General features: G+C 32.8%; 1 protein-coding gene across 4 annotated transcripts in view; it reads left to right on the plus strand.

The window, feature by feature from the left end:
- Nucleotides 1-19,057, plus strand: part of LOC124362100 (lachesin-like) — a 314,521-nt gene extending 295,464 nt beyond the window's left edge. Inside the window, exons 4-12 of one of the 4 annotated variants that reach the window (XM_046816277.1) lie at nucleotides 885-988; nucleotides 2,650-2,878; nucleotides 4,149-4,304; nucleotides 6,140-6,268; nucleotides 8,168-8,305; nucleotides 13,189-13,353; nucleotides 15,378-15,458; nucleotides 16,050-16,148; nucleotides 17,560-19,057. In XM_046816277.1, coding sequence (XP_046672233.1) covers nucleotides 885-988; nucleotides 2,650-2,878; nucleotides 4,149-4,304; nucleotides 6,140-6,268; nucleotides 8,168-8,305; nucleotides 13,189-13,353; nucleotides 15,378-15,458; nucleotides 16,050-16,148; nucleotides 17,560-17,687 — 1,229 coding nt within the window. In that variant the 3' untranslated portion in view covers nucleotides 17,688-19,057. The remainder of the gene's footprint in view (nucleotides 1-884; nucleotides 989-2,649; nucleotides 2,879-4,148; nucleotides 4,305-6,139; nucleotides 6,269-8,167; nucleotides 8,306-13,188; nucleotides 13,354-15,377; nucleotides 15,459-16,049; nucleotides 16,149-17,559) is intronic. The other 3 variants (XM_046816278.1, XM_046816279.1, XM_046816280.1) reach the window with 3 other exon arrangements.
- The last annotated feature ends 1,839 nt before the right edge of the window (nucleotides 19,058-20,896 follow it).

A 20,896-nucleotide genomic window follows, 5' to 3' on the forward strand; every position in this document is an offset into this window, starting at 1 on the left:
GCTTGATTCATTAATTACTTTTCTGGTCCTCATACAGAAATAGTAATAATAGCAAGCCCTAGCATAAACAATCGCCGCAACAATCTCTATACTCCTCGTGGGTGTTAGGAGTACACAAAAAAATTGGTCAATTATTGTGAACACCGAAATTGACAATTATTGTATATTGGCTCTAAAAGTTTTGCGTCATTGACAGTTTTTAACTTGGATGATGTATTCGTGCACATCTCATTTCAAATAAATTACATGAATTTTATCATACATCATTCGCTTGGTTTGTTAAATTTTCTGTAGAAAATTCTATTCCATAATAAGATATTTCTTGTGATGAATTAGTTTTAGTTATTTATTTTACTAAACAGATTTATACGCTTCAGTTGTTCATTCAATAATGAAAACTATAAAAAGGAAAACAATAAATAAAACTACAAATAACTGCTACTACAAATATAATTTCATTCTACTCAAATATTGTTGTATTAATAAGTAATATGATTTTGTAAACTTAATAATAATAAAATAACAAAAATAAAATAATATATGTTTTTATTAAAAAATTTAACAATTAAATAAAATATTGGAGCAAACCACTATTAACTTATAAAATTTAGAAAAAAACTTATAACATCATGATATATTGTGTTATAATTTTAAATAATAATTTTATAATTTCACTGAAAATTTAATTATAACACAGGATCATAAAAGTCATATGATCAAATGGAAACAACAATAAAGAATCTGTTTCAGCCAAAGCTGTGATAATTATTATGATAGTTTTACTATTAAAAAGTTCCAGGTTAAACATTAGTTTCCACAAAGAAACTGTGGAATAAAATCATAAAGACTTAATTATAATAATTGTATTTTTGTTTTCGTTGCAGAGGCTCTGATGCCAAGGTTTGCCGAGCCGATACAGAATGTAACTGTGACTGTGGGCAGAGACGCGCTGTTGGCTTGTGTGGTGGACAATCTCCGTGGCTACAAGGTAACACCTCTTTGTTCTGATTAACAATACAACACATTTTTTCAACTTTCTTCTCACCCTTTCCGACAGTATTCGCCAAATATTGGGTTTTTAGACGAGGGAACTTGCACTAAAATAAGCCAAAAGCAAGGCCGTAAGGGCAACCCAGTCCTCACTCTTGCTACATTACGCGATTCATTATCAGTCCTATACGATAACCACTGATGGTCCAATTGTGTATTGGGTTTTTGTGTTAATCCAGTTGTTGGCAAAAGGTTCTGACAAAAGTAAAACTTGTAGACCTATACTTCATTAAATAATTAATCATGAAATTTTACTATATTATTTTATAGTCTCAGATCAGACATAGTACAATCAATAAACGTGTTAATACACATCTAAATAGCATCGGAGAATTATATTTGATGAAATTACGTTCCTCATTTACGGGTCACGTAAGAACCTCGGCAAAAGTTCTATTACAATATAATGTTGTCGGAAGATTTACAGAAGGTCAGATCCCTGAATGATAAGGAGATATGTAAGATTTAAAGTAGATTATGTATTAGATTGTGTATTGTTATTAGTGAAGTTTTTGCTCTGAATTTATAGTTGTTTGTAAGTCACGAATTCAATATGTATTGTTAAACTGCAAGCAATAAAACGTTTAATTATATTTGTTACAATTTCCAATTACTAATTTTGTGTTAGGACAAAATAAAAATTTACTTACTTTTACTTTATATCATGACAATATTATGAAATATTGGTCATTATAAACAAATACTTGATTAGAAATTGTAGTTTGTACGAAGTATTGAAAGGATAACAGGGTTTTGGACATTTTCCATCTCTATATCTTACTAAATTTAAAAAACACACTTGGTTTCGAGAGGTGTTGAATATATCTTTTTCAGTAAAGAATGTTTTGTACTGAATTAATAAACATAGAGACGATATGAACGAAGGGCTGGAGTAAAATTTGCAAACTGTCTATCATTCCGGGTTTGAAAGTCGTCACATCAAACAGAATAAAGCTAACAAAATACATCGTAAAGACAAGGTTTACGGTTAAAACGTAAACTAATTGAGCCTTCTAATTGAGATATATTCAGTCCACTTTTCTATCGACATAAAAATATTGACTACGACATCTAACAAAATGTAACATTCAATACAATTCAAACGTGAACTATGACCTTGAGATCGAAGACAAAAAAGAAAAGTCGAATGCGTCTCCACTTTTCCTTTTCAAAACCATCAAGAAACTTTTTCTAATTTGTGTCAGATAACACGTCGTGTTGCCACAGGTTTACTTTCTCAGAAGTGAGAGTTTTGGAGGTTTTTACGTACAATTTGTTCTGCTGTATCTTAGATTTTGGCGAACTAGTTACTGTACAATAAATCGTAATATTTCTAAATGCTTAACCTAATGATTTAATGTTTTCTAGACACCTAAACGCACGTGTCCAATATATTCTAAACCTCGAAAAATAGTTTTCTAATTTTGTAATGTATAACGATGGCGAATGTCCAAAAGTCTATTATTCATTCAAATCGTCTATTAGTAACGTAGGTTCCAAAACTAAACATATCACTAAAGAGAGCAAAATATTGTTGATGTAAATATTAGATTGTCAGTTAATGTGTGTGTGAGTGTAACAATGCGTAACGTGGGCCAGGATTTGCGTGTCTCATGGCAGGTGGCGTGGGTGAGGGTGGACACCCAGACAATACTCTCGATACACCACAACGTCATCACGCAGAACCCTCGCATCACCCTCTCCTACAACGACCACCGCTCCTGGTACCTTCACATCAAGAATGTGCAGGAGACAGACCGCGGCTGGTACATGTGTCAGGTCAACACCGACCCCATGCGCATGCGCCAGGGCTACTTACAAGTTGTAGGTAAGTCCGCTTTGTCATGTTTATTAATCGTCAGTGGTCACAGTTCTACTGTCCTTAAGATAAATTTAGTGATGTCCCATCCTGTATAGTGGATTATGTAGAAACACACCGTCGAATTTTGACTTTAGAGTGAATTTTAATAATTCGATCTTCATCAAGTAAAATATTTTGAATAACCCACAAATTCAAATTATATTTGAAAAACCCCATTTTAACTCGATAATACATTTGAAAGAAAAATTATTATAAATTCTTACCTAGCTATACAACTGCATATTTAAAGGATTGTGGAATGAACTACATTGGGATAGGTGTACACTTTTTTGACCGATATAGAATTCTTTGACTTTCTCGGGGCATCAACACAAAATCAACTTTAAAATAATAAATATAAATAAATATATAGTCCCATTATCCATTATATTATTTATTCATTATATATGGTTCAAAGTGTTAACTAAACACCAAAAAGCTTAAATTAAACATGCCTCTTCGCTGGTCTTAAATAGTTTAATTTTTACTGAAATTATTTATCATCATATATTTGACAGGCATGGGAGTTATTTATTTACTTAGACGTGTTTTCGCTCTCTGGCTTAAGGGTTCCAACATACTACTATGTAAACTTAAATCCAAAGTTTATGAATTAAATTATATTTCATTATCATGTAACTCAGCTGTGTTAAGAATGTCATTCAAAAGGAGTATACCGCCGATCCCTGTCTTTCGGTAAGAAATTGCATGCAAAGCTGCGGGTTACTGCTACTTATTAATATAATAGTAGTAATATTTGGATTTGGCCCATATTTTACTGTTATTTTGTGACATCAATATATGAGTACTTTTAATTTATTTGTATCTGAAATAAGGAGGCAGCACAGCAAACATTGAATCGGTAATCTACTTTACTAATTCTAAGCTACTTCACTAAGTTACAGTTCCAACACTTGAAAGTACAGCTGTCACAATAGGGAAACAGTTATGAATATTAACTTAATAAAGTACAAGTTCATAACATTGGCTTCAATTTAAATTGAATTAATAACCTTTCTCATGAAACCCTCAGACGCTATAACAGAACGTTCGATGCAAAAATAATATTTCCACTACTGTTAACAATATATAAACTAATAAGATAGTGCAATATTTAAAACTCTGTATAGGATCGTATACTTGTATTCTGACAGAAATTATCTGCTTTAGTTCATAAAACTATGAATAAGAGTAGCATTTATTTAGTTTCTACCTTAATGTTTTTATCTTGTGACAGTTCCTCCCGCCATTGTGGACAAGGAGACTAGCACGGACATGGTGGTGCGGGAGGCGGCCAACGTCACTCTCACTTGCAAGGCAGTTGGTTACCCGGAGCCTTACGTCATGTGGCGTCGAGAGGACGGAGAGGACATCAACTACAACGGGGAACCTGGTCAGTTTATATACATAAACAAATACAATTCCTATTCTTTCCAAGCGTATTTTCAATTATAGTTTGAGATAGACGTAAGTCTACTTATAACTAAAAACCTTAAAATTGTAATCAAATGTCATTATGTTTAGTAAGGAATATATTTTAATAGCTGTTTCCTGCAGCTTTGCATGCTTTTCATAAGCTTTGCCCATGTATGTGCACTTCTGGTTCAAGTGAATTATTATTCCAACACCAATGTAGAGTTTGCTACGATCAAGAAAATCTGTGTATGTTTATAGCCGTTGTACACGTACATGTACTTTATCATAAAGTGGTCTAACACTCAAGCTTTAAGTGAAACTAGAAATTTATCTTAAAGAAAAATATACAACTTAACTTAGCGCATTCAAAAAGTGTTACTATAGTATAGTTACTATAGTGGGGCTATTTAATATACGTAACCGTCTCGTAATCCCAGTTTATAGTGTGCAGGCGTTTTGAAAACTTTTATCTACCTACCTTACAGCACCACCTGGTAGCGAGTTACATCAATGGGCATAGCTTGTAAACGTTCTCTGTGTAAGAAAACATCTTCATGCCAATTTTCGTAATGACTTTTTCGGTCAAAAGTTTACGATTCTATAAAGTACACATAGACAAACATTCATATACATATATATATATATATATATATATATATATATATATATATATATATATGTTCATATATATATGAACATAAAAAAACTTATATATATATATATATACCATATATGTATATATATATATATATACATACATATATATATATATACATATATATATATATATATATATATATATATATATATATATATATATATATATATATATATGAACACAGCTCAATGCTATGGGTTTCCACACTATTCAAAACATAGACAAGGCCATGAGTTTGAGCAAGCACTTTAATGTTGCTAATCATGAAACTGTGTAAATGTATAAACTGTCCTAAAGGCCGTTATACAATAAAGTATGAAAAACCATTTCCTCCGGCTCTAAGCCTGAGGGAAATGAACTCTCTCAGGTTGTGTGTGTGGTGTCGCGATAAGATACCACCACCTTGTGTAGGTACTACGGTTCATTTACTTTCAGGGCTTTGAGGACCATGCACTAAGTGAGCATCGTGTTTTCAGTTACCATTTACAAAAGGTTGGCAGCGTCTTGGACAGTAGTAACATAATTGTTCCCCCTCTGGCAGAAAAATGAACAGCCGCGTTTTACAATTTTTTTATATTTTTCATACCCTTGAGATGCAGAATAATAGTAGTAGAATTCTGACAGTGAGTGCTCGAGGTGGTGCTTTGCGGATTCTGGCAGCAGGTTTCTTAACGTCTATAGTCTGCCTTGAGAAGCCTGAGTCACATGCTTTAAAAAAAAACCTCTCGATCGTATGACATCGAGGGTCTTGACATTGTCACATACGGTGAGGCTCTCACCATCTAGTATGACAGCAACGTTGTCTCTCGGAGGACCTGTATTTCCAGTGTTGGGGGGTACGATACAGTACACCCAGTATACTATATTGAGCTTGAGACTATTAGCTAGTGAACATCCTCAAATGATTTCAAGATCAGCATTGGTTCTTTCAATGACAAGCTCTGAGTTAAATAAATTCCATTTATATAATAAAGCGAACATAAAACTGCTATTTATGGTTGCTGTAACAAAATTTTAATTGTTATCATGTTCAAGAACCTTAATTTTACAACTCATTGAGGTATTTACCACTAGGAATGTAGTGGTACCTAATGTAGAATAATATAATGCTGCTGAGATCAGACGGAAGGAGCTAAATTCTAAAATTGTTTCAGTAAACGTTGTCGACGGAGAAGTGCTTCATATCACGAAAGTCAGCCGACTCCACATGGGGGCATACCTGTGCATCGCATCCAACGGTGTCCCTCCATCGATAAGCAAGAGGGTCATGCTGAGAGTCCAATGTAAGTTAATAACTTTGACCACAGTGTACTAGCAGGATGTTGATCACATATGTATGCCAACAAGCATGGCAATTTAGTTAAACTATTATAAAGCTATAATGAAATAAGGTATAATTTAGCGTTGTTTCCCATATCGTGTATTTGCAGTAATTACTGCCTCTCGTATGTAGGTATCAGTGGGGTATATAGAAAATTATTTTGGAGGCTGACATATTGGGTAGTTTAGGAAGTACAGAATACCCTCCAAAAATGGGAGCACGGGAAAATTTCTAAGGAAAGTTTTAAGCTTTAAGACGTCATAAAAGTATTCTATCTTTAAAAAACTATTCGATGCAATTTCAAATGTTTGTCTTTCTAAATTTCTGGATGTGGAGGGGCTTGAGCCTCATAAGTCTCTCTTTATATACGCCAATAGCAGTTATTTAACAGAACAATGTTATAATAACACAATGAATAATTGTAATCTTTATTTAATTGAAACTAGACGTCATATTAGAAAAACGATTTTTGTGTACATTGTAATATTTTTCTATTCGGAGAAACGAATATAAAGAATTTCAAATATGAAGGATATTATATGAATCGGTAAGAATATGAATAATTTCCATTGGTAACTGTACCAAGCTAGTTGCATTTTTAAACATACAGGAGACGTGCAACTTTTGGGTTTTTTTATGAGGTAATTTCAATTTAAAAAATATTAAAGTTCCCTTTACATGCCTTTAATTTGGAACTGTATTAAGTTCATTTAAACCAACATTTTATAAATACTAGGCATAATTTTTTTATTTTGGTAATTATAAACTATTAATCACGTCTGGTTAATGAACAAAGGGCACTTCAAAATAATAGAAATACTTTACTGTAATTCCTAAGTTCGAGTACATTATTTTTAAATTATTGGGTTCTTTTGCTTCCTGGTCTCCAATAATTTGTGAAAATATATTTGGTTTCATAATATATTTGATTTCAAGACTATAAGTATTTCAAATTTTCATATTTTTGGAATGTTTGTTTATGAAAATGAAATAATGAGTTTATTCCTCCACAAAATACGGTTTTACAACAACCTACATTCTAAGAATATACACTGCCACTTCATCCAGTAGTGTGGGAGCGCAATAATAGAAAAAAAAATTATTAGCTAGAGTCCAAACTCTTTATAGTCTGCTCACTACGTGCCGTGTGCTAATCACTTTACTTAATATTATCAATACAATAGCCTTATTTGACTAATTTACTTTCGATTGATTAGATATTAAATCTTTCTCTTGTTACTATATTAAGGAAACGAACATTAAACTTTTAACAGCAGTAAATATAAAAATAAATGTAACACACATACACAAATAAATAATATAACAATGAGGTGATAAATAAATACACACGCTATCTACAATTTAACAAAATAAAAATATAACGACGAGAAACTAATAAATAGGCTGACAAACAATAAATAATTGTACAAGTGTATTGTTTAAGTTATGCATCTTATTAATTAAAATTTATTGTCTTAAATAATAGGACCTATTATAAAGTACCTTCACTTATTAAAGTTGACAAGCTTGTCAAGATTATTGGGAAAGTTGTAAGCACTTATTCATCATTTAATTTAGAAACGGACTTTTCATGGTTATCCCCAAAAAAATATTTCAAAACTCGTTTACTCTACAAATATATAGACAAATGTAATAAACTAAAAAATCCAATCACAAAAAAATTACAAATGTATAGTTTAAATAATATTTGGTTTAATGAACGATTAAAAATATATACTTTCATTATGTTTTTTACTCTTTAAGATGACTATTTAAACTAGTGTATTACGTACATACATTAATTCCTGAATACTACCTCTACTAGTTCAGGAATACTCCTAACCCTACCTGGATATTTCAGTTCCACCCATGCTGTCCATCCCCAATCAGCTGGAAGGCGCGTACGTTGGACAAGACGTACAACTGGAATGTCACACTGAGGCCTATCCGACCTCCATCAACTACTGGACCACAGAGAGGGGCGACATGATTGTCTCAGGTAGGTAGCCAATTAACCTACCGTCAGTCTTGTGCTCGTCCACGTTTCTAACTAAAGCAACAAGCACGAAAATAATCCGATGGGGGCTGGCGTGTCTGAATTTCACCTCCAAACCGCACGCACTACACTGTTGCCGGTTTTGCGTTTAAGGAAAACTACTTATATGTCTCGATATCTGTGGCAATGAAAAAACATGATCAGCTGTTACGTACATTGACAACTATACGTACATTTGGTTCTAAAATTTTTCACCTAAATCAAACAAACAATATGTAACCGTTTATAGCCGGTTATAACCGGAGAACAGTTGGTGGTCAGCAGAAATATGGCAACACCGCCTCAAGTGTCATTGGACTATTTTCGTGCAGGATATATTAGAGGAGCTAAATATTCGTTATCAATGTAGAATACTGTATAAGATAAGCGCAGTCTGCTCAGGCATTAATAAAAGTGCAGTATAGTTAGACTGAACTGTTTCTGCTCGACGAAGCGTTCGGTGAGGAAACTACAAAGAGTTTCATAGAGATCAGATATTTGAGCTCAATATCCTATCAAACTTCCAATTATCGCTAAAAGCTTATTGAAAACAAATATTCCAGAGAGAAGCGTGCGCCACGTCAATTGTCCTGGTATCTGACGAAATCCTCTTCTGTCAAAGGCGAAGGGATAAAATTACATTATCGTAATATGAAACATTCTTTGAATTGTAAACAATATTGGAAGTAAGGTTATTGGGTTTGACAGACTCTAGAGACGCGAGGGATGATTGAGTGTGCGGGCGGAGGGCGGAAGGGAGGAATCAGCCGAGGATATAATTGAAACACAACATTAGCTGCCAGAGGAATCAAACCCTCACACCGTCTTAAATCCGCTCTTTTATTTTTTCTAATTGAATTTCTCCTCCTTATAAAAACAACCTGGAGCCTCAGTAAATCTATTTCTCCCGCCTCACTTATTTTATTTTTCACTCCAGTCAATATTTATTTTCAATTCCTTAGAAGTGCTTAGAATGTTTCTTAGTTTCATGAATGCTCATTTATTGCACTTCAAATATCTTTATAAAATACTTATATAGGGTATAGATTTTTCGAAAATATTTAGTGTTTCACATATTTACAATAAGACTAAATATATTACAATCCAACATTTTCCACTGTTACTATGCCATTTTAATTATTTTTCTGCTATTTAAGTTTATAAAATATAAATTAGCATTGTAAACAAAGTGAACAATACACTACATAAAATGTATAAGAAATTCTCAAACTTACCTTGATTTATAATGAAATTAAAAATGGTTTCTGTGAAATAGTGAATTAGTTATTACGGTATACTGACATAAAATATAATTATAAATTATAAATAAAATATATATAGTTTGGCCTATTTTTGCATATTGTCTACTGAAAAAACTATTTTATATACATTTCATATTTTACATACAAACATAAACTAATAATATTATGCAGTTTACATATAGATATTTTGTGACATTAAGAAGCGTAGAATATATCATCCATGGTAATGTTGGTAATGGAATTTAAATGAGTTGTTTATTGACTTGGAAAATAAACGAACTACTACTATTACGGCATTCTATTTTATTGCAACACATTCTGGTTCGTTTGGTGTTATAAGATTAAAGCTGCCAATCAGCTGGTGCTGAAATTCCTCTGTAATAACCTGGAAGCTTCCGCTAGCCAAGATGTCGAAGATGGAAAGTCTCCTCAGTCATATGTTTCATAGACACTGGAATCTTCGATAGTCCTGTATGTCTCAGATACCAAAAGCTTTCGCAATCCTAGACGTCTCATAAACTGGAAGACTCTGTAATACTAGAGGTCTCACACATCGGGAGCTTCCACAGTCCTAGATAGAGACTGTCAATTTTAAAAGGACAAGATTTGCGAATCTGATAGCTGTCACAAGAACAGTGGCACCACAATCTGTAGGATGAGTGCGTTAAGTCCTGGCCAGGATTTTCAGAGATTTAGCTTAGGAACACACCATGGTGATCAATGCACAGGGAGGACTAAATTCTGGATTGTTCTAGTATAAAAGTTTAGCAATACAATGGTAATCCTAATAACCAGTATCAGATTCACATGCTTACTGGTTAAGTTCTTCCAGAGGTTATGTACTTATTCGTAGACTAAGTTCTCCCTAGACACTATCCTGAGTTAGGTGGTTCAGAGCTCTTAAGTTCAAAATGTAATTTATTATGGACTGCAACGAAAATCACCTGAATTTTAATTTGAGGCGTGCCCCTGCAATGGTTCAGTTCATCTCTAAGCCACAGAAGAAAGGGTTTTCAAACCTCAAGTCAAATTTCAATGGCAATTAAAATGAGTTATTTGGTCCCCAAAGGTTCAATTCTCAGCCCGATCATCTCTCTGGTCCATTTAAATGGTCTAAGACCTCAGGTACTCATAAAATATGATGAATTTGCATGAGTGGAAAAATCAAAGGAGTTTTGAAACAATAATATCTCGTTAATCTGAAAAATGCTATCGATTATTTTCACCGCATCAATGTTACAATGAGCTTTTCAGTAACAAGTATTTACTATTTTTTTTTTATTCCTTGGAATACACCTCGAATGAGGTTTAGATTGGCAGTTTAGATTGGCATTTTCACATTTATACAGTTTGCACCAAATTAGTTTCAGACATTTATACATTGTGTTACTTATACTGCCCAACTCAGTCATTGATGACAATGTACTATAGTGTAATATGCCCACTGCTAACCCACGGAGTGGTTTAATGGCGCAAAAGAAAAAGTTTAGAGACTTTTCAATCTCTAAAAGAATCCCATTAGATTAATTGTTGAAACAAATATGATAGAATTTAGTGTTCCAGCCTTAAAAAAGTTGCAACTGTTGATACTTCCAAGTCAAAAACGCCTATTTTCTTTGTTTTGTAGGACTGTTGTACCTTTTATCTTACATTTTATATTTTGTTTATTTAATCATTCTATAAATATTTTGTATTAATCACATATATTTTATTTTATTTTAAAGCAGATTAAGAATACAGACAAGTTTGGTTTAACTTGATTCTATTTGATTCTAATACATCTTAGTCCTCACAAATTAGGATTGAAAGTTTTATTAGCTATAGGAATGTACCGGTTAGAATTATATTATATTTACTTTATTACTTAACAGGAATTTGTGCTGATTAAATCTGTGTGCTTATTAAAGGTTTTTGCAAAACAGAATCAGCATGATAATGCAACACAATGTTGCGCTTTTAAGAGATTACGCCCTACGATAAACGCTATTATTATTTAATACCCCAATTCTTGACTTTTCAGTGTTACAGAAACAATCATTTCTGTATCCTGCCAATAAGAGTTGAATAGTTTAAAGAATTTTTGGGAACTAATAAGCTATTAAACTATATGGAGCTAATTTTACAAAATTCTCTATGCAAGAGTGGCCTAGATATCAAATCTCATGAAACTCAATACGAGTCACAACAAACATGAAAATATGAATTTTTGTGAATTGAGCAAAAGTTGCAATGTTTAATATTAGAAATGTAATCAGACATTCCTCACTTAAAAACTAGTAGCAATTGTTTGTTAAATGTTTGCTAATCTAAAAAGTTTAGTAAGAAGTTTGTAACAAAGAAGTTTCCATATATTACTTTAGTTTGAAGTGTGATTAAAAGTTCATATATAAATGAGGCTTTCCTTTAAACGCATATACCGTGATGTGTACAAAGCACTACTTTACGTACCCATAAAACTTACTTAATAAAATACGTACTACAATTCTGTCTATTAAAATACATAAGTATTATTAAAGTAAGAATGTTATTGACTTAAAGAAGTCAATTTAGAAACCTTCCATTCTTATGTGTTTCAAGTATAGCATTAGAATCTATCCTCTTTCTTAGCTATAACAATCATAGGTTTAAGCCAGTAGAAAACAATGAAGAAGAGTGGGGATTCCAAGCCTTGAAACGTAAAGTAATTCTTGCTACGACTATATCAAACGTCTGAAATCTATGTGTTCTTTAACATTACCTTTCATCAATATTTCTAATTAAAATTATTCTGACTTATAAATTATGCCTGTTGACAATCAACAGTTTCGTATGGTACTGCGGACCTTAACTTAATAACTACTGAAATATTTAACTAATTTCCTTAATTGTTGCTTGCAGGTGAAAATAATGAGGCTGTGCACAACGGCTACAACAAATGTTTATAATGACATACTGTTCAGTGTACTGAGATACTGGCTAAAGTACTATTATATCGATGTCGAGAAGCTGTGGGACTGGTCTGTGCAGATTTGCTGGATGCAGGGGACAACTACGAGGCTGTATCCGTGCACAACGGCTAAAACAAGTGTTTATAATGACATAATGTTCAGTGTACTGAGATATTAGCTAAAGTACTATATTGATGTCAAGAAGCTGTGGGACTAATCTATGCAGACTTGCTGGTTGCAGGGGACAAGTACGAGGCTGTATCCGTGGACAACGGCTAAAACAAGTGTTTTTAATAATGTTCAGTGTACTGAGATCTTGGCTAAAGTACTATATCGATGTCAAGAAAGCTGTGGGACTGATCTGTGCAGACTTGCTGGTTGCAGGGGACAAGTACGAGGCTGTATCCGTGGACAACGGCTACAACAAGTGTTTTTAATAATGTTCAGTGTACTGAGATCTTGGCTAAAGTACTATATCGATGTCAAGAAGCTGTGGAAATGATCTGTACAGACTTGCTGGTTGCAGGGGACAAGTACGAGGCTGTATCCGTGGACAACGGCTACAACAAGTGTTTATAATGACATAATGTTCAGTGTACTGAGATCTTGGCTAAAGTACTATATCGATGTCAAGAAGCTGTGGGACTGATCTGTGCAGACTTGCTGGTTGCAGGGGACAAGTACGAGGCTGTATCCGTGGACAACGGCTACAACAAGTACATGATGCTGAAGATCCGTGGCGTCAGCCGCCAGGACTTCGGCTCTTACCAGTGCGTTGCCAAGAACTCCCTCGGTGAGACTGACGGAGTCATAAAACTCGATGGTAAGATTCAAATCGTTCATCGTGCATTTCATCTCTTAAGCTAAGAATGTTTAATCTCTTGCCATAAAACTATCAAGATAATATATCCTCCCATCACATGTTGTTTAAATGTCTTCGATGTACCACCATAATAAATTTTACATTTGCTTTTAATTTCAAGATGTCCTGCGGACAGTTAGACAGAATTTAATTTTTACAACCCCAAGTCAGAAAAAAGAGAAATTGTGGCACTCTACTGAATATGACTCTCCGCTAAATTCCATGCTTAGAAATGCAACATTATATTGCAACATTCTATTTAAGTTTCTAAAGTTCTATTTAAGTTTCTAAGTACGCACCTTATGATGCTGGTACATCAATAAATCTTTCTCGAGAATATGTACATTCACATTTTTCTTCATTAAGTTTCATTTACGTTTTCAAATAATACAAAAATTCACTGAGCTATGGAGGTTACTACAGCGCAAAAGTGCGCTTAAATAAAATCTTATAACTCAATGATAGGCTTCACTAACACTTATCGAACAATCCTTGTTAAATATGTGTTTATAGAGACATTCAGTTGCTTCAATTACACTAAATTATATAACGTGACCTTTTATAGGTATTCAATATAGATTATTAGCTGAAATGTGACTTTAAACTTTATAATGGTTTCATAAAAGGGTTGCGTATAAATTAATTATTATGGGCTTAATGGTTCTCACTCTCTAGTACTTCGTCGATTGTATACAGTTACAGGATAAAGAAGGAATAATGAGTTAAATGATACTTTTATCATTTACTTTTTCTACGAATTATACTAATAAAGAAAATTATCTGCTTGTAATTTTATTCCTTTTTTAAAAGTGTACAAATATTTAAATGTTCCCGGCTTAACTGACTGCTTGAATGATTACACGTAATAATGCTGCTCTTGTGTTCTTAAACTTGTGAAGTTGTAGCATTCATTAAACCGTGAAATTAATTAGTGTGACTATCGGTAAATCTAGTAAAGTTTTCATAGAATGTTGTAGATTAGTGAGACGTAAGATAAAAGACTGAAAGTTTTGAATACAACATTCTATGAGACTTTAATAAAGCGAAGTATAAGTTTCATACACTAAACCATTTTCCATGAAATAATGTAATTTTGTACACTTTAGTAGTGCAAAGTTTTGTAAGCGTTTCCATATACTGGGTTCACTTTGCGTTATTTATGTATATTATTAAAGACAAAACGGTTTCTAACGATTTCTTTAATGTGAACATAAATAATTTTCTAGAAATGCTCCTCAAAACACAAGGGAACGTTGATATTTCAAGTATAAGAAACGTATTTAAAAGTTTTAAGATATATTACAATTGCTTGGAACATGCATGCTTAAGGATCAGTGGTTTTTAACTAATTTAATGTTGCCTTAATAAAATTTTGAGATAATTTATAATGATACAATAATTTAAAAGATTATACTGTTCAATTAAGTTGTAATTCTCACAAATATATCCATATATCAAAACGAACAATTACTATTACTAGTTTAAAATTAGATTTGGGAGATGAAATTGAAAAGATTGTAATAAAATTTATTGTTAAATGTAGAAAAGATAATTTTAGTTTACAAGTTAAAGGTTTGTGTGAATATTCAACGAAACACTTCATTTTAAAAAATTGACACAAATCAAAGCTTTCTGTATTAATAAAATCCCTTTTATAAATCAAAACTAGATTCATGTATACAATTTTCTGTAATTTGTCAACCTCCTACTCTACTTAGATTATTTTCGCTTTATTTTTTTTTTCATTTACACCACAGGTTAGGTTGAGATGAGGTTATATTTTAGTACGATACAACACTTGTATAAGATCAATACAAGCGTTGATATTTAAATTCAATCGTTATCTTAGTAACCACTAATCAATTTGTTTCGTTCTCATACGATTTTCCTATTTATGTTTATGTTACTTCATGTTTGTTGTGTTTTATGTCTCTCTTTGTTATATAATATTATTAGAAAATTACTTATCATTAACATTTTTTCAGAAATTCCTGCACCTTCAACGACGACTACCTCAACGGCTATAACGCCAGTCGTGCCCAGTGTCAAGAAGAAAATCAAAACAAGTAAGTATTTATATAACGTATTTAAATATATATATATATATTACTTATTCAAACCACGTATTATTTAATAGTGAACACACAGAGCACAATTTAGGTCATATGATCTTAGTTATTAGTCTCGACTAGCCAATTAACTCAGTACGATGCAGTGTTCAAGAATTTAGAATTATTATTCGGGGTAAACTCATATTCTGGTTATGAAAATAAATACTTATACTGCATGTGATTTCTTTAATTCAACACAATCTTTTATACACAATTTTTTTCATAATATATTCGCACATACAAGTAACCCAATAGGACGGGAGAAAAATGATAAAAAAACAACGACCTTTCCTTAATTTTTTAAAATGTCATTCTTTCAATATATATATAACAAAATCCTCATTTATTTTAATGTAATATTCAAATGTCTATAGGAAAGAACTCTTACTGCAGTTTTGAAATATAGATAGCTATAGGTTATTTCAGGGTTTAATATAAGTTCCATAAATCCAGACATTACGGCACTTTTTGCAGTGTATATGAGTTTGGTCAGTAATATATGCACGTAACACATCGTAAGCCAAATAAACATCACGTTTTGTGCAGACAAGATGAAGGGGAAGCAAGGAAAGCAACGACTCTCAGAGAACCAAGTCCTGGGCGACTATGACAGCAGCAGCAACGCCGAGTGGCACGCTCCTGGAGGTAATATCCTAGTCGGAGCCTATATTCCTCCTACTAGTAGTAATGCCTTAACCCTACAAAGTGTACGGATACTTCTGATAAAAAAATAATGAGTTTGACAAGCTTAGAATCTTGCTCTTCATGTTGCTAATAACATTAAATAAGACGATTTAAACATGTCGTTTTATTGTCCATGCTACTATGATACCAAACTAGATTGCAAATACAAGAAAAATCATACTTTTGGTAAAATATTTATTCACATTCTTTATTCTTTATTTCGTTTTATTCTTTCTCAACACCATTGTCGAGGCACTTCGTGTTTATATATCGTCTCGTATATGTGTATGTACAGATAAGAGGTTTCCCTATTGAATTCATTAAATTAGTTAACGGTGCGTTACAATGAGTATTTTACTGTACATTGTGCATGTAAAGCTATAAATATTGGGTTCTTTCCATTAATTCACTAAAATCATATGTAACTTACACAGGTTGTAAATTAAGTCCTGATAAGCCTGGATATATTCCAAACGGATTGATATATCAATGTACAACCTTCACCCTACTTACTAAAATAATTCTGTAGATTTTATAGAGGATACAACAAATTCATACTACTCGTTTTTTTTAAAGAGAGGCTAGAAAGTGTAACTTTATATTTTCAAATTGCGACCCATACCTTGTGACATGTAATTTTAAAGCTCTATTTAACAGATATACAATGATTCGAAAAAAAGCATTTCTACGAAGTTTTAAGCAAAAACTAAGGGCAAATAACCCCTCATATTGTAATGGCACTTTGAAGAAGTGTCAAAGACACAATATCTTTCCAAAACACAGTGAGTGTAAATTTAGCCATGTAGTGATTTCTCTTGTGCCTGTCTATTGGGTAGTTACCTAATAAGCAGAGAACATTATGTTGTCGCAACACTATATCAACAATAACAATAACGACATAAAAACCTTTTCTCACAAATGTTACAGAATACTTCTCAGTTCACGACTCCAAAATACACTGTGATATCTAAATATCATAGAGAGAAGCATTTTATTTAATCATGATTCCTCGAAAACTATAATTATATTGACATAAACAGGCTAAATATTTTACTTCGTTTACTATAAATTTTATCATGTCAATATTATGTTAGTTTATAATTAAATACACTCATTACATTGTGTTTCCAAAGCCACAATACAATCGGATAAAACCGTCTGTGTACCAACATTTGTATTGAATACACGAAATCGAGGGTAAAAATGTGGTGGGAGTGAATTAACAGATATGGTCCCTGACATTGTTATTGTTATGGCTTGGAAAATTTTCACAGTATTTCTGTGTTATTACAGTTTGTGGTTTAATCATTACTATATATGAATGCATCATGTTTCTAAATAGTTATTATATTGAGTAAAATCATTTCCACAGATTACGGAGACGGTTTTTCATCGAAGGGCCCACCGCTGGGGTTAGACAGCGGCACAACCCTCTCCTGGGGATCGAGCAGCTTCCCTCTGCACATCGTCCTCGGCGTGGGAGTCCTGCTCCTCAGGTGATGGACCTGCCCCTAGACCACTGTTAGTGTGACACTGGACTCTATAGTGTACACTGCTGTACATACTGCGCAGGCTTGGTGGCGTCGTTTTGTGATATTTCGCTGATATTTTTATATTCATTACAATAAGTTATCATCTATAGCAGAACTTGAGGGTCGAAGTGACAAAATATTAATCAAAATAGGCTAGCTGCTTTGTACCTAACTCTTGAGTTTATTCAGGTTTGTGAAGTAGTTAATGTAAATAAATAACAAATGGTTATGATAGTATATTTTGTAAAACGAAGTGTATATTTTACAATGTAGTTAAAATGGGTGTGTTACTTCACCGATGTTTTCATAAACGTTTTTGTAAATCATTATACTCAGTCGTAAAAGTGGTCATTTATCAGTATGCACAACACATAATACAGAATATTTACCCGAAATCGTTCAGGAGTACGTTTACAAACCGAAACAATTATTTATATACCGTCACTTACACTATCCTGTACTAGAATTTTAAAGGTATTCTATGCATAAAAATATATTGGTACTCACTTCGAAAATTCAACTTAAAAACATGAACAATTTGGACCTAAAACCATCAATTCCTATTACTAATTTAAGTAAGTAAGTTACTTTTAAAGATAAGCTAGAGTTAGCATACGGGCTGACAAAAAACTGTTGCAAGCTATACACTTTGACGAAAAAGATGCTTAAATCAAGAAATAATGTGTCCATAACATCGATAACCCTTATGCTAATTTGTGAATTATAATGTAAATATTTCATATTGTTATAACTTTAAATCTTATATTTTCAACTAATATGATGTATGTAAAGATTTATATTACCAAAGATAAACCTATCAAGGTTCAATACGGAAGTATATCCATATTTATGTAGTAAGTTTGGTTTATAGGTTTTTTTAGGGATGTAGTGTGCATTTTCCGATTACATTGGTTTCTCTTCAGTTATTTTAGCTTACTTTTAGAAAATAAATTATCTACCTACTAACCGTTAACTATGAGGAGTACGTATATAATTTTTTACTCAATAGTTAAGTTTTTGACAGAGTTGTACACAGTATAAGGTCAAGTTATGTCATGATTAACTAGTTATTGATAAGACAATGGTGTCTATGTGACACTCACTAACTTGTGAAATTGACTTTGTATATAGTGTTCATTGTAAGGACTTGAAGCAGTACTATACATATGTATATTACATTCCCATTTGTAAAAACCCTACAAAATATCCCAATGGCAGTGATCTAGGTTATGTATTAATTAATGTTAGACTCACATATAGTTGTGATGGTATTATCTATCATACGGGAGACTGATATTATTGGCTTTTGTCCTAATCAATAAATTGCAATAAACATAATACCTGAGTTTCTCATTTCAATCCAGTAATCGCAATGGAAGCTACTAATGTTGGCCTAAATGTTGGAAGTATTTGTATTTGTTGCACTTAGTCCTGTAAGTACCTTTGCGCTGCTTACGGAGTGACGGGATATTAAGGATGGTAAGGTTAGGGAGTAGGGGCCGCCTCCTATCAAGATCCAAGAGGAAGAATTAGGGCACTACATATCAAAGTCATGTCACCCCGGAAGGAGGAGAGGCCAGCTTTGAACCAACCTCTCCAGTAAAAATAGGCAGGGGGTGGCACACCCTTGTTGAGGCTAGCAAGAACCTCTGAGGTTAGGGAACAAACCCCACCAACTCCAACAGTAATCTCACATGGACTAGACGTATCAAATTGCCCATGAACCCCAGTATCTCGACATTTGCAGTTAGTGATGTGCCGCTCCGAACATTCATATGGTTGCCCAGATTGAAGTGACACATCGGTTTTTGCTGTGCCCAGTGGTGGGTTCGACTGGAAGGTTAAAAACAGCCAGAAGTGATACCTGCTGGGTAATTCTGTTATTTAATTATATTTATTATTATCATTATGTATATAATAATTTAATTATATTATTTACGCAGGGAATAAACCATATGTACATGGTGTGCAGAGGTCCTGGGGATTATTTCCGTTAGTTCTGAGATCTCACACCAGGCTGCGCCACGTAACTTTGATTGCTACCGTTCAAATATTCGCTACCTTAGCTTTCACTCCACAGATGGCAGTCCGAGCACTAACTTAAGCCCTTCCTTTAATAGTATTGGATGACTTATCTATTGTTTAACAAATACAATCAAAGATAACGCAAGGTACCTCAGGTTTGCAAAAGGGGAGATCAATAATTACCCTACTGTCTATAAAATAATGCACTGGTTACATTAATAATCCGGAATGTGGTTAAGTGGGATGTTTATATCAGAAAAAAGTGCCATCACTAATAGTTCTATAGCTTAAATTTTATTGTTTGTAGTTTAATAATAGAAATGACTACACATTAATATTCTAGGATTTCTCCTTCACACCACGTCGAAGCATTTCTAACTCAATTTAGTTATGAGATGTCAGGATACTTTTTAGAAAGGACCTACCGGTTCTAATTTCGCTTGTCAAAATGAAGAGCTCATTTAGTCATTCACGTTAAGCTGAGACTGCCATTAATGAGCGTTAGTTATATTAGCGTTTATATAAAATCATAATTCAGTAATACCTGGAATTGATGTACCATTGTAAATAGGAGGGGAGCTATAATAATGTAAATGTGTTAAGTAAATTATTAGTTTAAATCACTCTGCAATCAATCGTAATTCAGTCGATTGAGAAGAAACAGCGCGTATTGCTAGTCAAACATTTAAAATAACAAATTATAACCTCTAACCTGTCATAACAGTGCAACCAAACAAACGAACTAAACCAACCAATCACCACGCGCGGAGTTAGAATTTAACTGTGTTTAGCAAGAATTTCAAATTCCAATTTTAGTAAATGTTTTATTCAACTTTACCATTTACAATAACAAATTTTAATTAATTTCAAATTCTGTACAATGTTTTAGATACAGGAAACAAGTAAAAAGTAAAATTATTTATGAATAACCCAAACGATTTTTAATAAAGGGTTTATCTTTTGAAACGCAATATTAAATGACTATATGATCGTTTACAAAATAAACTACCACACTTCATAACGTTTTTTTTTCAAATTTTTGAGTTTATACTTTTTGTCAGTATTAATCTAAACACAAGATGTTTGTCCTATTAAACAAAGAAAAGGCAACCCCCACTTTGATAGAGGTTTCATTATTTAATTGAAATTCTA

The sequence above is a fragment of the Homalodisca vitripennis genome, chromosome 5, assembly GCF_021130785.1.
Source record: "Homalodisca vitripennis isolate AUS2020 chromosome 5, UT_GWSS_2.1, whole genome shotgun sequence".
In the NCBI taxonomy this organism is placed as follows: domain Eukaryota; kingdom Metazoa; phylum Arthropoda; class Insecta; order Hemiptera; family Cicadellidae; genus Homalodisca; species Homalodisca vitripennis.